At 38.8% G+C, this 15,797-nt stretch overlaps 1 protein-coding gene across 1 annotated transcript in view; it reads left to right on the top strand.

The window, feature by feature from the left end:
- Window positions 1-9,585, top strand: part of BMERB1 (bMERB domain containing 1) — a 55,108-nt gene extending 45,523 nt beyond the window's left edge. The window contains exons 4-6 of the mRNA XM_050906324.1: window positions 2,656-2,770; window positions 4,434-4,516; window positions 5,934-9,585. Of these exons, the coding sequence (XP_050762281.1) occupies window positions 2,656-2,770; window positions 4,434-4,516; window positions 5,934-6,046 (311 nt within the window). The 3' untranslated portion in view covers window positions 6,047-9,585. The remainder of the gene's footprint in view (window positions 1-2,655; window positions 2,771-4,433; window positions 4,517-5,933) is intronic.
- The last annotated feature ends 6,212 nt before the right edge of the window (window positions 9,586-15,797 follow it).

Below are 15,797 nucleotides of genomic sequence, written 5' to 3'. Positions count from 1 at the left end.
TCTAAGGAGGGACAGAGTTGTGGGCAGTTTTGCAGTGCTTAACTCCAAACTCCAGCTGAAATCAGTGAGGAATTTTGCTTCACTACAGCTTTGCTGTTTTAGATCATCCACAACAGCCCTACTCTGTTCAAGAAAAAACGTACAGACAGATCCTGCAAAACACTCAGCAAATGCAGTGGGCCATTTACACCAGATATTACTGCATGGCCTCTAGCACCCTTCAGAAATAATTTGCTGCTGCCTAACTATTAAGGACAAGTTTTGACTCTCCTTTGATTATCCTCATTTTTTCCCCCCACATTTTATTGTGCAACTTTAAAGGACAACTTTCTCCCCAGAAGGGAGAGAGAAGGTCACTTATGAAATAGGAAACAGGGGTCTACTCTGAGGCCACATGTTCTTAGTTGTATAGGAACTTCTCCACTTTTCTTTGCACCCAACAAAAGTGGATTCATAATCTTTCTTACTTGTTTTTTTTTTTTTTATACTTAGTTACTTATAGGTCACATTTTTAATTTCTAATAACACTGTTGGTACATTATTGGTTTAAATCGTATTGGAAAGGATTATGAATCCTAGAAAATATCTATGAATGATTCCCCTTGCCTCACCTCTTCTAGTCTGCAGCTTTCCTAGCTTTTAACTTAAAGTTAGGGTTGATCGGTTTTCTTTTTTTTTTTTTTTTTTTAACCTTTTAGAAACCATTTTCCAGTCACAAAGTCTTAAGCAGAGATCCACAGACAGCAGTTTCTCCTTAGCACTTTGCAAATCTCAGCAAACTTAAGAATTAAGTATGCGCAGTTCCAGCAGCACCACCTTTTGGCAGACTCACAACAAGAATATTTTTGTCTTAAAGACAAAGAAGCTGCTGGCATTCACACAGAACTAAGTGCTGACACAGCGTGTGCCTAACCTAGAAAAACACTTTCCAGAAATGGGTTCATTCATAACCTCTTTATCATAATTTTCCTGTTAGTATACAGATTTGTATAGAGACCTGCTCTTTGGTTTCAGTAGACACGGTTTAGCCAATTTCAGTAGACACAGGATCAGCCTTTCAGTACACAGGGTATGCAGTACTTTGCCACAATTCAGGATGCGTATATTTGGCAGGCAGTTTTCCTGAACGATATTGTGGGAGAGCACATCTCAGTCTGGGAGGAGGACAGATTGAAAGGAAGTAGAAAGTAGCTTCTACCTTCAGTAATAAGAGGAGGAGATCCCTTGCTCCATAGACGTAAGAGGCAAAGCAAGAAAAAGCAGTGATTTCTAAGCATTCTCCTTTTTTCTCTGCTGCAAATTCAGCATTAGTCACAGGAATTCTCCATGGGTAACAATGTAGAGGTCCTGAAATCTTCATAGCAGTCAATAACCACCTTCCTTTATAATTTCTAAAAGATAAAACACAGAAAATACATCCCAGACAAATCAGCCTTATGTTATATTACAAATTATTTTCTCCGCTACTGGCAGACCATAATTTAAAATTCTCCAAGGAGTATGACTGAGATTGAGACTTACAGAATTTCATTGTCTTGAAAATATATTCAAGGTGCTTTTATCTCACTTACTAAGGAATGGATTTATTGCAGAAATTCTCAGCAGTAAGCATCCTGAAGCCCACGATCCAAAATTAAGCTGTACTAAACAATTATTTTCAAATGCCTGATTTATTTAGCTGTTTAAAATATCTTATAAGTTCAATCAGCAGACATAACATAGCTCAGATGCATCAGGCTGCACACAGCTTGCCCTTCTTCCCACAACTCTTACTGTAGTTAATTTTATGGTTCTCTAAGCACAGTTCTACTGCTCAAAACCAAAATTCTTGATTTAATGCAAAGTGACTTCTCAGCTAATCAAAATTTTCAGCTTCTTGAGGAAATACGTGGGCTGGGATTTGCCTCTGGCTTTCTCATCTCTGCTCCACTTGCTAGGTTTGAAGACTTCTGTCTTAACTACATTTGCTTTAAAACCTTAAACTATAGCTCTGTAATCCCTAACATTCATGAGCTTTAGTTTGTGACAGGCACATCTTTCATGTCACAAAAATCATTGTTTATAGACAACCTAGTCATTACAGACTGGCAAATTAACAAGAACATATATTACTCGGATTTTTGAAGCACAGGGAAAATAAACACTTTTTTATTTTTCCACATTTTACAATTGATGCTATTTGTATGGATTTGCAGCTCACCTGCCTTACACCAGAGTAGGAAAAAGTGTTGTAGTCAACAGCCAAAGCTGTCATGAAACAGAGAGAAATGGTTCCTTTTGGTGTGGTCTCATTTCCTCTGAGGTCAAAGGGAGTTTGTACCATGGAATTTAATGAAGCATCCTGGACTGTTTTCTTACCAAAGCTCTTTAAAAAATTCAAAGCAGTGTCTTGCAGAGTAATTTAATATTAAAAGTAGGCTTGGCAAGCCCCAGAGAGTCTCCAGACCATTAAGCCGATCAGACACAACAGCAACAAGTGGAAGAGAGAACAGAGGCAGCGACCAGAACTTGCTGCGGTCTTGGTGACTCAGGTCTGAAGAACCATTGACTTCAATCAGCAATTCATTCTTGGACATCTGCAATGTCCACCCCTTCACCCCCCACCTGGCTCCCTAGAATCCAAAGTAATAGTCTCTTTTCTCTGTTTTTGACCAGAAAAAGAAAAAACAAAGATGGAGAAACAAAGAGAGGATGAACTGATTCAGAAGATCCATAGACTGGTACAAAAAAGAGATTTTCTTGTAGATGATGCAGAGGTGGAGAGATTACGGTAAGAACTAAAAGCAACTAAACTTATTCGTGAGATTTCACAAGTCTAATACTACACTGGAATGAGTGACAAAATTTACATTGACATTAGTGGGAGAGAATTGGTCCTTTAAAACAACTTACCAAGTTAAAGGCCTCCTCCCAGTTCCATAGGAAAAACATTAAAACTAGATTACTGCACCTCTATGGCTTTTTATCCCATTAATGATTCAGTCATCTCATGACTACAGCAGGGTTTGGTCTCTTACTTTCCTACCAGAAAGTATCTGGGCATTTACCATTAAAAAGAGAAGAATTTTTGCTGCTACCAGAAGATCCTCTTGGCATGAGAAGTAGACATGAAATGGAATTCTGCAAGGGGCATATTTGTAGACATCTAAAATCTGCCTTTTTCTTTTTTTAAAAAATTATTAATGTGGTTGGGTTTTATTATTACTATTCTCACTCTGCCATAGCAAAAAAAAAAAAAAGAGAATGCAATCACTAACCCACGTCTGCCTAACCTAAAGCATAAGCAAGTTCAGAATGTTTTCATCTCAGTATCTTAGCCCAAAGTTGCTGAGAAAACTGTAGTCTTCCTCAAAAGTTCGTTTCCAGCTGTTGCACTGAGATCCCAACACTCTACAAATAGTCAGAGTTTTGCTGTTACTTTCCCTGTCTCTTTCAACAGTAAAGATTCAAGGCTCATCAATCCATTTATCCTAAATGACAATATCTCTTCCAACACATGTAAATTCTAAGCAAGCAAAGGACAGGAGAGAAGAAAGCTTGCCAGAGTCCTGCAGCTGATCAAAGAGAGCTGGCCAAAGTCAGCAGCTGACAAGAAGCCTGAGCTAGTAATGTAATCCAGAGCTCTCAACTGCTAGTTCGATGTGCAAATCGCAAAAGCCTCATCAGCAGCCAGACAATACAGAAGCCTAATTGTAGGCTACTGAAAATGTACTGCTGTGCACTATGCCGATGTGAATACATCAGTGTCAATTCACATTTGCAGTAAACCTGAGGCTTTTCTTTAAAACTCTTCATAATAAAATCTGCTTTTCCTCTAAACTGAGTTATTCAATCAGTGCACTCATTGTTAAAGTTTAAGTAACAAAATAGCAAAGAAACTAACATGGAAATATCATTAATAGATACAATCAAGGTTAGCAACACAATGTTTTTATTTTGGGCCTAATGCGGTCATCTTCAGGCAAAGAGAAATATACTTGGTTTTGGTAAACACTAACAGCAGAAGACCATGAGATCCAGTCTTTTGTCTAAGCAGGCCTTTAAAAATAAGCAGTACAATCACAGCAATATGTATCCTCTGCTTTACTTTGTAGAGGAAGCATCATGAAGCACTTATATAACCTATTTAAAGTTGGCCTCACATTATGGTTTAAATCCGCTGACTACGGAATATAATGAATACAACACTATCAGAGAGAAATAAAGAACCTTGGGAAAATTCTGTCTCTGAATTCTACAGGAAGTTTGTTACTGTTTTCATTTAGCAAATATTTTGCTCTTTAATAAGCAGCAAAATTAAGTGTTGTTAAAAAGGACAAAGAAGTGAATTGTTTACTAGTGATTTGATCCTAGCTACTCAAGCTTTTACTGTCCCATTTACAGAGAAAACATTGTTATTTCTGTAACAGATTTATTTTCCTTTTTTCCACCAGAGAGAAAGAGGAAGACAAAGAGATGGCTGAATTCCTTCGCACCAAGTTAAAACCCTTAGACAAAGCAACGCAATCTCCTACCAGTGAGTTCCTAAATATTAAGAAAAACAAGAATAGGAAAAACTCCAAAGACAACTGGATAAAAGAGCAATTTCAAAGGCCATGCTGGGCCAGCCTCTGCCTAAAGCTAAGTTAATCTAGCTAGATCACCCTGAAACAAGATAGTGTTAGAATTCAGATGCCCAATTATCCCTTAAAACTGAATCCAAGTCATCTATGGCCACTTTAAAATTACTTTTTTAAATTTAAAACTACATGTTTTAAATATGCAAAGTGTATTTGAATACACATTGCCACAACCTGCTTTTGTAAGCAACTAAATTTATTTTTGCCAATCATTTTCCCATCTGGTTCTGCAAAAATAACTGGAAAAACCCCTCAAGATATATGCTAGGATATCTGAAGCGAAGTTTGCCTGTTTTACTGCAGGCAAGATGGAAACTAGAGAAGAGACTACAAAATTCCACAGTTGCCCCAGATTTCTTACATCTTACCAGCATAAACAGGCTTTTTGATCACCTCAGCCCAAACCACTTATGGACAGAACTGCAAACACACAAATTTCTCAGAAACTAAGTGGATTACATGATGCCTTGGAAGCTTTTAGCTGCAACTTTCAAACAAAACAGTCACAGCATGATCTCTAAAAGTTAACAGATTGATTTTGACCTGTCTCAAACTGAGCTCTTAGTCAAGTGAGAGTGATGCCCATCTTAGAAAGTGGATTTGGTCCACCAGCTGAAGAGGTTTGTATCCAAACACACTGCCATTTTGCACAGATTGAGATCTTGCTAAAGAGTTTCCAGAGGGATGTGGAATGACTGTGAAGTTCAAGTACAAGGTTGATAGAGACATTTTAAGATGCATCACTAATTTATACCCTTTTAGTCACAGGGAGCATGACTCATCTCCCTTGTTAGTTTACTTCATGTCATTGCTTTTAAATGCAATGTTAGGGATAAAAAGATTCTTTTCACCCTGAAAAATTAAAGCCTACCTTTATCTTGTTCTCCTAATTAAGACATCCAAGTTGATGAGAGAATAAACTCTAGCAATATTTTTGTTTTTCAACTCCTTAGTTGTTGGGATTTAAACACAGTAAGATGACTTTCTGTGGAAGGACCTGTTATCTGACCCTATGGCTGTGAACAGAGACACCTGGATTGAACAAGATGCAAGAAGTTTACCTTCCCATTGAGATGTCTGGATTCTTTAGCCCCTTTTAACTCCCTCCACTGAAGAGATAAGACTTCCTGAGCAGTTTGAATCCACATACCAGCTTGGTTACTACTAAAGTGTTAGATGTATTGTTCAAACAAGACTTAAAAAATTTGGGGGTGGGGGGAGGGCAGGAAAGGCTTGCATTCTTTAAGCCAGAAGCAGGAAGAAATAGTGTGACCAGCTCTTGGTTTTAATGGTGCCCTGTTTTGAACATTGCAGGCAGCCCAGCAGAAAAGAAGGCAGAACCTCCTCCAAGCAAGCCCACCATTGCCAAAGCAGGATTGGCTATTATTAAAGATTGTTGTGGGGCCACACAATGCAACATCATGTAGCTCTGGGCTCTCTACCATGTTTGTCTTTTCAAATGTTTTCATTGACTGAAACTGTAGGGTGAGGGGAACTAACAGCGTCCTGCTAATGGAATCAAGAGCAACTGGTACAACAGTAATATATGGAATGTACAATGGCAGGTTCTTCACTGTTGCATGGATCACTCAACACGCATGCCTAAAAACAAAAGAATTCTATATAGTGGCTGTCCAGTGACCTGAAAAGATCTGTAGTAGAGTCAACAAAAACACCCCAGTGATAAAAGTGAATGAAAAGAGGGTATATTTCATCCAGTAAGGTGTAAAACAGCAATTTTAATAGGCCATCACTTTGTAAGAATTTGTTGTACACTTTTCCCCCTTGACAAACAGCACTCAAAAATTGCTGAAATACCCCATTTTGGCTACTTTTCAAAACAAAAGCCACAAGTGGCAATGCTGTATATAGCGCAACCGATAGATGAAGCAACTTCAGGATAACTGATGTTGCATACAAAATACTTAACTAGTGTGATGTTCAACTACTTTGCTCTGGAGTTTCACTTCCAATTCTTCCTAAAGAATGAGGATCAGTGACAAGGATGCTGCAAGTAGGGATAGATTTTTTTATATCCTGTATGACTTCTGAATTACTCAAGTCAAATGAATATTGCTTGCCCCAGGGAAAATAAATCTCTGGTAAAGCTTTAGCAAGCACAGCTACAGTAATCTGCAAACAGATGAACTAGTCCGAAGTTGTGTCCTTTCTCTTTTAGATCTCCACCTCACATGGAGTCAGAGAAATATTCAACCAGAGAGTTTTGTCCACTATTAGAAGTTACATGCAGTATGAGATTACTTATCACTGGTAGGTTGCTGGGAGGAGAGTGGAAGACAAAAAATTTAACTAGTATCTAAACAATGCTTAAAACAACTATTAATTGCATATTTCATGACCATAAGAAATATAAGCTATCAAGCATAGGAAGACATTAGCCACCCAAGACAAACTGACCACAGGACAAATACACAAATACAGAAGTAGGTATTTGTGGTAGGAAGATCACATTCTACACAAAATGGGTTTAAAATTAAGGGAAATACAGAAAGACTTATCTGTGTTTCACCATTAAATGTGTTTCTGGTCTCTATGCAGATTAAGCCTTGTGGAATCTAGTATCTTTATATTAACTGTCAGTAGCTGGTTTGTCTGTGTGATGGTATTCCATATAAATGTATGGTGATAGGTGTAAATAGTAAAATAAATGTACCTGGATCCAATGTGAAAAATCTCAGGCTTAGAAATAACAAACAGATAGCAAAAAGTTCCTAAAATAAAGTTTTTCAAGAGGAACCTCCATTTTGTGAAGCCAGCTAAGTGAAGTGTGCACTTATATACAAAGGAACCACAGTTATAGGAAAGGAGAAAAAAAAAAATTAACAGCAGTTACCCAAAAAGGATAAACAGTAATATTTTTTAGGGAGAGAAAGTATCTTATTAAGGTTCAAGGAGATAGTCTGAGTTACTTTAGATGGTGTCTATTCTTGTACAAATAAAATCTAATCCCTAGCATCGGACTGATTCGATGAAGAACATTTGCATTTCCAGAATCATTTGTTTCAGTATTGCAGACTCACCTGAGACAAAGAACCTATGTCACTAAGTTCCTTAAAGGATCCTGAAGGATCAAGGAGGAAAAAAACACCCACAAAAAGGTTTCCACTAAGACATGAAGCACTTTAATTACTTTGACCAAAGACACAGGAAAGAGGACAAAATGTATCCAAAGGCTGAATAGTCATATGTAGTTATTGCATCCTTGTTGCTACCTACAACATCACATTAAGCTCTGTAGCTGTTAATATCTACTGTATCTGGTATGGGTTGGACTCTCTATAGCACCTGTGTACATTAACAGAGTTATGGGGAAAACTGCTTTTAAGGGCAAATACACACTGGAGGGGAAGAAATACCCACTGGCTTCTGTAAAATTCAACAGCCTCTTGAATTTCCTGGTACCCAATTAAGACATCAGGAATTATCAGTATCTTAAGACAAGAGGCAGATGTTCAGTGCCATTAACAAAGGCAAATGGAAGTTAGGAAAAAACCTGTAGTGAAGCGCTAAACAAAGCCTCAGGAGGACCAACTGTTACAACCAAGCATTGTTAATGCTGGTAAGTAAAGGGTCCTGAAGAAAGACACTGCACACAGTTTTTGTAAGGCAAGAGGTGACTTATGCACATTAGTGTTTAAACCAGGCTGTGCTGATAATTGGGGTGATCCCTGCACGCTGCACAGAATCTATAGTCCCTTGGGAAGAAGAGCGAAATCAGTAGAATGTAGGTTTGTATGAAAAAATTTCATTAACAGGAAATGGAGCTAGACATTTCTGGGATGCAACACTCATGACTAGGCTACAGAGCCCCCTCCTTTAATTAAAATGAAGAGGAGAAAACACAGCAATTAGGAATATGTAATATTCATATACAGTTAGCACTGGTAGCCAGTGCCCCAAAGGGACTTGAACTACAGCAGTATTAATGAGAGTGAACTTCATTTTCAGAAGTTGTAGCTTGGCTCAGCTGAAAGTTTTTCTTTGTGTGAGTTTGTTTAATTAGCAAATGCTTCAGTTCTGTTTTTATTTGGGTGGGTTTGAACAGCTTGCCTGCAGTGCACCAGTGGTTCCTTTAGAAGGGGGTTAGTGATGCTGCTTAGCAACAAAGTCCTGGATTTTTTAGACTGAGGTCAGATTCTCAACTGTGTTCAACACTGTCTTACAGTGTTGTCCATCAATGGCTTACTTCAAACATAATGGTTGTAATTAAACAAGTTAAACTTAGGAAGGAATTTAGTGTGTAAAAGTCTTGGTCCTTGTTTTTAAAAATCAGACTAAACCACTGAGTATTCCCAAGTACAGTGAGGGGCTTTGTAACTTCCATGATCCTATGAACATAGCACATTATGCGATCCCCATATGTAAAATCAGCAGAAAATATCAGACAAGTATCTTTAGGTGACTACATCGAGTAACTGGCACCATTTCAGAGCTGATTTTCAGATATCTGTTACTGTCTGCAAAGAGGGACATCGGTGGACTCAAGCACCCAAAATCTCTTCTGGAAATCCTGCCTGTTTATCACTCCAGAAAGAAGGCAAGGCATCAGAAAAAGAAAAAAAGGTTGTGTGTCAAATCCACCTTAATTTATTCTATGAACTGGTAAACATGGCTATATTAAGGAAAGGATCTTGGTCTACTGAGAAAAACAAAAGTGCTGCGTGCTATTTGTACTAATCACCCATTCTACCAGCAAATGGTTCTCTTGTACCTGCCCCTAGGCCTACTGAATCTCTTCAGCAAAGTTAAACATATTTCCAAATAAACTAAGCTGCTGTGTTACGCTAAACATATGTTTCTTCCTATTACTGAAGGAAATAAGTGGTTGTGGAGTAGAGTGGGATGCACTTATTGTGCTGCTATACTTTTCAAAAAGAATACGATTATTATTCTGCAAGAAAGGAATAATTTGATAAGTTAGCAATGCTACTGCAATAAAAATATTTTATCTCACTGAAAAAACATAGTTTCTCCAATGACACTCCATAAACAAAAACCACCAAAAAAGCCAATCTCGTTATGCGCCTAGATGACTTTGAAACCTCACTACAGCCCAGAGCACTGCACAGATTAGAAGACAGTTCCCAGCCCTACATTGAGAAGATAAAGATCCCAACATATTTGAGCATCAAAAACATTGCCAAGTCAGAAGGGCTTAACAGCAATTAAAAAAAAAAAAAAGTCAGCACTGTCTGGTCTGCTCATCAGAGTGGTTTTACAGATGCTACCTGAAGTGTAGGGCTCTGGAGATCTCAGGGACCAGAGACTACATGACCAGATACAGGGAATGAGATGCAATCAGGTGCATCTAAGGGTGGATCTCATGTTGCTGCTTTGCTCTCATTGCCCCAACCTTCCTCCTGTGGGAAGCAAACACAATGAAATGAAAATCTGTATTAACAAAGTTTTGGTATTGAGAGTCAACTAAGGAATATCTAACAGCAGTGCTATTATATCATCTGAACAAGAGATGTGGAAGACTAGTTTCTCTCCTCCTCCATCTCCCAGAATAAAATAATTCAGCTCAACAAAGCTTTAAACATAACCCTGTAGCCAACTGAGGAATCCTAAGTCAAAAATCAGCAATACACAGGAGAGACATTGCAACATCCAGACTTTCTCTGCCTAATTGTACCCTCATGACAAGTTACCAATGTCTTGTTAATCAAGACACAGTTAACAAGAGTTAACAAGTACTGTCATAAGTACACCCCCTCCACCCTCCAGAAAGAATAGTACTTTACCTAAACCCCAATATTAAGTTCCATTTGACTGCAGGCTGAAATGTGGGGCTGCAAAAGGTAACTAGGGCATGCTTTCATCTTTGTGGCTGGTGACAATAAGTTCATGCGTGATTCAGGCTTTGTCACACTTTGTCTTCCTACACAGGCATAAGAGCACGTTTTCATTTGCACCTAAGCAGATGGTTAAGGAGAACAGTTTTCCAAATATTCTGTTCAGCTTGATCTCAAACCATGCCACTTGAACTAAAACATTTACAGCAGACTGAAATCAGTTACCTCAAATTGTGAGTTTATTCTAACACAAGATGTGTAGAATACACATATTCTACCCATCTCCTTATCCATAACTCCTTGCTTCTGAAGCAGTTAAAATCTTTACTGGCATTTCAGAGGCAGCTGTTGGAAAGTAAGAGTTTGACTACTGGCTCCAAAATCGAACAGATCTCAGACTTCTTTTACAGTTAAGACTGAATTAAAATTCCAACTGAGAATGAACAGAGAACCTGCAAGTTAGACTCACTGGTAAACAATTATCACAGAAAATGTTTCTGGTCATGAAGGAGAATATTCTTCTTATTAGAAAGGAATTTGAAGGAATTGAGTTCAGATTTTTTTTTCAATAAACATATTTCTCTTACAGTAGAAACACACCCACAAACTCGTCACACAGACAACCACCCAGAGAACATGTATTCTGCAGTATAGAGTCTTCCGAGATGTGCAAATAAACCAAATTTGCTCTGTGTGGTTTGCTCCTACCTAAAATAATGGAAGATTTCTTGGTGCTCCAGCATATATAGTAATGTCAACATTGGAAAAATCAAGTGCCAGCAGGTCACCAAACTCTCACATTTCAGGAGCAGGCTGAAGAAAAGCAAAGCAATTTTTCTGCTGTTTTAACCTTGAAGAAAGGGCAGCTACCTTTCCTATTCCAGACCCAGCATGTACTCCCAAGCAGCTCAAAGTCCAAGCCACTCTTCCAGAGTAGTCATATGTTACTTAAATGAACACAGTCCTACTCTGCCCCAGCATAAATGCTACCATTGTTATCAAGGTGCATCTTGTTCCACATAATCCCATCAATCCTGTAAACAGCCAGCCAAGCAGGCTGCTGTGGAACAGGATCGTATCATAAAAACATTAAGGTCAAAAACTTACTCTTGCCTCCATGTGGATACAACACGTCACACAGGATCTTGAGAGCACCTCAGTATCTAGACCTGGATCCAGACAGCCTAGACAACAACTTAAAGTGCGAGATGAATAAGGAAGTGTCTAACAGTAGCACTTCCCTTACATTTAAGCCTGTATCCTTTACAGCATTATTAGTTTCTTAACTAGAGGCAGTTTTCCACAGTAATACTTTATGTGAGATTGAATTAATTGTGATAAGACACCAAGAGATGTTTAAACTGATACCTAAAAAGTAAGCCTCATCAGCTGCAGAAATCAGTGGATTACAATAGGCTGGATGTTGTAAAGGATTAGACTTTCAAACCCGCTTTGACATGCTTTAGACAGACTCACCCAGCAGGTAATACAGCTAAACAGAAAACTTCCAATTCAGGATTTTCAAGTTACAAGAATAGAGAGCTCATGCACCACAAAGAACTACAAATGATAGCAGCAATGCATTTAACTATTTCTGTCTTCACTTAAAAACATCAGAAATTCCATTGACTCAAGGTAAGTGCTTGGTTTTCTTAACAAACAAATCCTAAAAGTTCCACCAAATGGGCCTTTCAAGCCTACATGTGATTGGATTTGAAATGCAGAAAAAAAGTTTTCCTTTACGACAGTACTAGTATTGAAGCTTTTGTAAACACACCTATATCCCATTACTATGTGCTTGTACACCTTCAGGCCAGAAAACCCCTCTGATGACCTAGCTTTGTTTCACTGGGCAAAGCTGCTCAAATAGAACGCCATAAATGCAAAAGCTCCTTACCTACTTGACAATACAGAAGACTGTCACTGTAATCTTATCTTCTGTAACTAGCACAAAATAAACCTAACTGACGAAGTCTTACAGCCCTCAATCAGCTTATACTGAGCAAATGCAGGTCTACATAGAAATTATATCCAGGGCACAAAATTATCCAGTGAACTGCAATTACTACAGGCGCTGTTGAACACACTCCTACTGGCGCATGAGACAGCAGTGTCTTTATTGGCAAAATCAAAGAGACAAACCACAAGAGAGCAGCAGAGTAATCTTTACCTCAATTTACAACTGCTTATTTTAAAACTAAGTGTATCAACTGAATGAAAGATTTGACTCGCTCCTGGGGGTCATGAATGTCACTATAGATTTGAAGTTATAATCATCCACTTGTTTCTCAGGCAAGTTCATGCTCTTAGATAGTGACTGATGCCCAAGAGAACCCACACAAGTACATCTTCCCTACAAGCAACAAGTGACAGATTCTTTCCTACACCTTCCCTTTCAGGATCTGAGGTAGCATCTTGAGTAAGACCACCCTGTCTCATTAATGAGCAGCATATTGTGCTGCAAGAGGCTCTGTACCAAGACCATATGCAATTGCAACCAGATTCTACACAAGTTAAAAGTGTAATGTGTCAAAAGGTTTTAGCAAGAGATTTACCTTTAAGAGAAAATTTACACATCTGAAGAAAGTTAAGAAGTAGAAATACACATCCTTAGAAAGCAATGGCAGAGTTCAGAGTCAAACTGAGGGTGGGTGTTCTTGACGACAGTACAGTCTGGAAGACCACCACTGCAGCTCCCCCAGCATCACTGGCAAGTGCCTCAATGCATAACGGAGCTCACCCTGCATTCCTCGTGTCCTTTACCACCCATCAAAATATGCACTGTGCCCAGGACACTGGGAACCTGGCAAGACAGTTGCCGTGAGGATTTCAGAGCTGGAACATCCATGAGAACTCCACCCATGCCCACAGTGGTCATCGCAGCACACAGAGCTTCAGCACTAGGAACACCTCAGTGACCGGGCCTTGTCTCATGCCGCTCCCAGCCTATTTGGTAAACCTGCACATAACAGACCTGCAGAGCCTACGTCAGAGCTAATGAAATAATTGCTGGCCTGTTGAGCACTCCATTTTATGGCTTGGGCTTCTACCAACAATTGCTTCAGGTAAATTGCAGATTAGTTTAAGAAAGCTCAAAACCAGTGGTGATGATTGCAGCTAATTCCAAGTTTCTTGGAGCCAATTACCTCATCCCATCTACACTGACAAAGTTGTTTGTTGTTTTTTTCTTACCAGTAGGCTTCATCACACAAAACAGGTTTTCTGGCAGAATGCTGTTTTTATTACTTTTGAATCTAATAACTGAAAGGCTGACTTGAGACTTGTGCCCACAGCAGGACATATAATAGTGCTTTGACAGCCATGTACCATCTGACCCACTGGAATGCCTGAGGCTTTGTCATGGCCTGTACCCCAGCATCACTGAATAAGGCTGTAGGCAAGTCAGTGCAGCATTACTCTATGTGCCATATACTAAGTAGAATAGCTTCTGGCAGTAATACAGGTTCCAAATCTCAAGGTGAAATGAATAAATGTTAACTCAAAATAAGTCTGCAACACCTGATGTTTCTCACCATCCTTCTTCCTGAATTACTGCACACTTATTTCTGGCACAAATGTCACAGCTCACAAATTGCTTTGCTTTTGAGCTGGCAAAGGCTGCTCTACAGCCTCCTTAGACAGGCGTACAAGGTTGGATTACAATCACTCCAAAACTCTGTTTGGCACAGATACATTTTAAAAGAAATATTTTTGAAGGCTTTTGCTTTAGGACTCTCAAGCTCAACAGATTATATAGTTTCCAAAGGGATCACCTGTATCCTCACAAGGAATAGGAACACTCCAGTTTCCACCATTTGTTTTGGGACTAAGAACAGTCCCTTATAACACAAAATACAGAGCTAAGCACAGAAAGTATAAGCCAGATGCTTTTATGCCTTGTCTATACCCACACAGGCCATCTGTAAAAGCAGGAAGATCATGTCGGTGCAGGAATACCTTGCTCAACTTTTCACGTGGCACACTGTCTTAGTGAGGGCAAGGAATTTCCTTATGTCATCTTGTTACTGCACCATTACTCTTCCTGCAGGGATTACCTATGCTTTGGACGAAGTCCAGGATATCTTGAAAGTCCTGCAGGATATGGATCCTTCAAGATACTGATCACAAGCTTTTAGAGATATCATTTTCAGGAAGTTTTCCTATTCCTCCCCTAATGCATTTATGATTATTTCATCCTAGCTCTCTCTCCTCTGAGAGCATCCTGGAAGTTTCCACATACTTGTCATATTCCACCCTCACATTCCCCTCGCACACCTTTAAAAAACAGAACAAAAAATATGAAAGCAATCTCTGGTTACAGGGCTATCATATGAACTGTTCCTCTCTGTTCCTCTCCCTCCCTTTGCACAACTTGATTGTTTTTCTCTAAATTCCCTTCACATATTAAATGTTTATCCTACTCTTCAGGTAAAATTAAATTACTTACCAGCAGTCTGATAAGGTGCTTAGGTCTCACTGCCTAATATCCATACTATTCTCTTTATCCCAAGTCTGTTGGCAACAAGCTTCAGTCATCATTTAAGAATCCTGTCCTAATAGCTCGAGCTTAAATTTGAGATGTCTTCAAATGCACCAATCTGCACCTCAAACAACTCTCCCTTTAAGGACAGCCAGCATGGTCAGGCTTCTTCTGGCAAGTTTGTCACTACTTATAGCCAAACAGGTTTAAATGCTAAGGGAAAACAAATGCAACACTGTCAGTGTCAATTAGCCAAAAGAGGAAAAACCAAACAAAATCTTTCTTAGATATTCTAGATATAAGGCAGCTAAGGGTTAGATAGGACTAGGGGAGCATCTAAAAAAAGGCCTTAAAACTGATCTATCCTAAAGAAGCCTTTTTTACTCTACAGAAAATGCTCAGAAATAATACCTTGAAGTGTATTGCTTGAGTAATACCATGAAGAAAAATTGCTTGCTTTCGTACTCTTTCACACCCAAAAGCTTTGCTTTGTCCAAAGGAAAAGCCTTTTGTCAGCTCCTCTGTTCAGAAACTTCAAAGGTTAAGAAACAGCCTTATGTTCTCTGTTCTCTTAGACAGTCATGCTTCCTATCAGCATTATTCTATGTTACACCTGAAACATCAACTAAGTCACTTCCCTAATGCCCTTCTCTGGCATTATGCCCAAGTCTCCTTGTTGTGGCTTTCTTTTTTTTTTAATTACAGTTAATAGAAATAGGAGTTAAACCATAGTTCACCATGCAATTACACTCTGTCCTGATACATTATGGTAGACAAAACAAGCCATATTAATTTTAGGGAAGAAAAAAAAAATCAAGTTATTTCCATCATGACTTTTAAAAACTTTTTACTAATTTAAACAGATGGCTTAAACTGAGAATG

This window comes from Gymnogyps californianus, chromosome 15 (genome assembly GCF_018139145.2).
Source record: "Gymnogyps californianus isolate 813 chromosome 15, ASM1813914v2, whole genome shotgun sequence".
NCBI classification, from domain to species: domain Eukaryota; kingdom Metazoa; phylum Chordata; class Aves; order Accipitriformes; family Cathartidae; genus Gymnogyps; species Gymnogyps californianus.
This window is presented reverse-complemented; position numbering and strand designations above follow the sequence as displayed.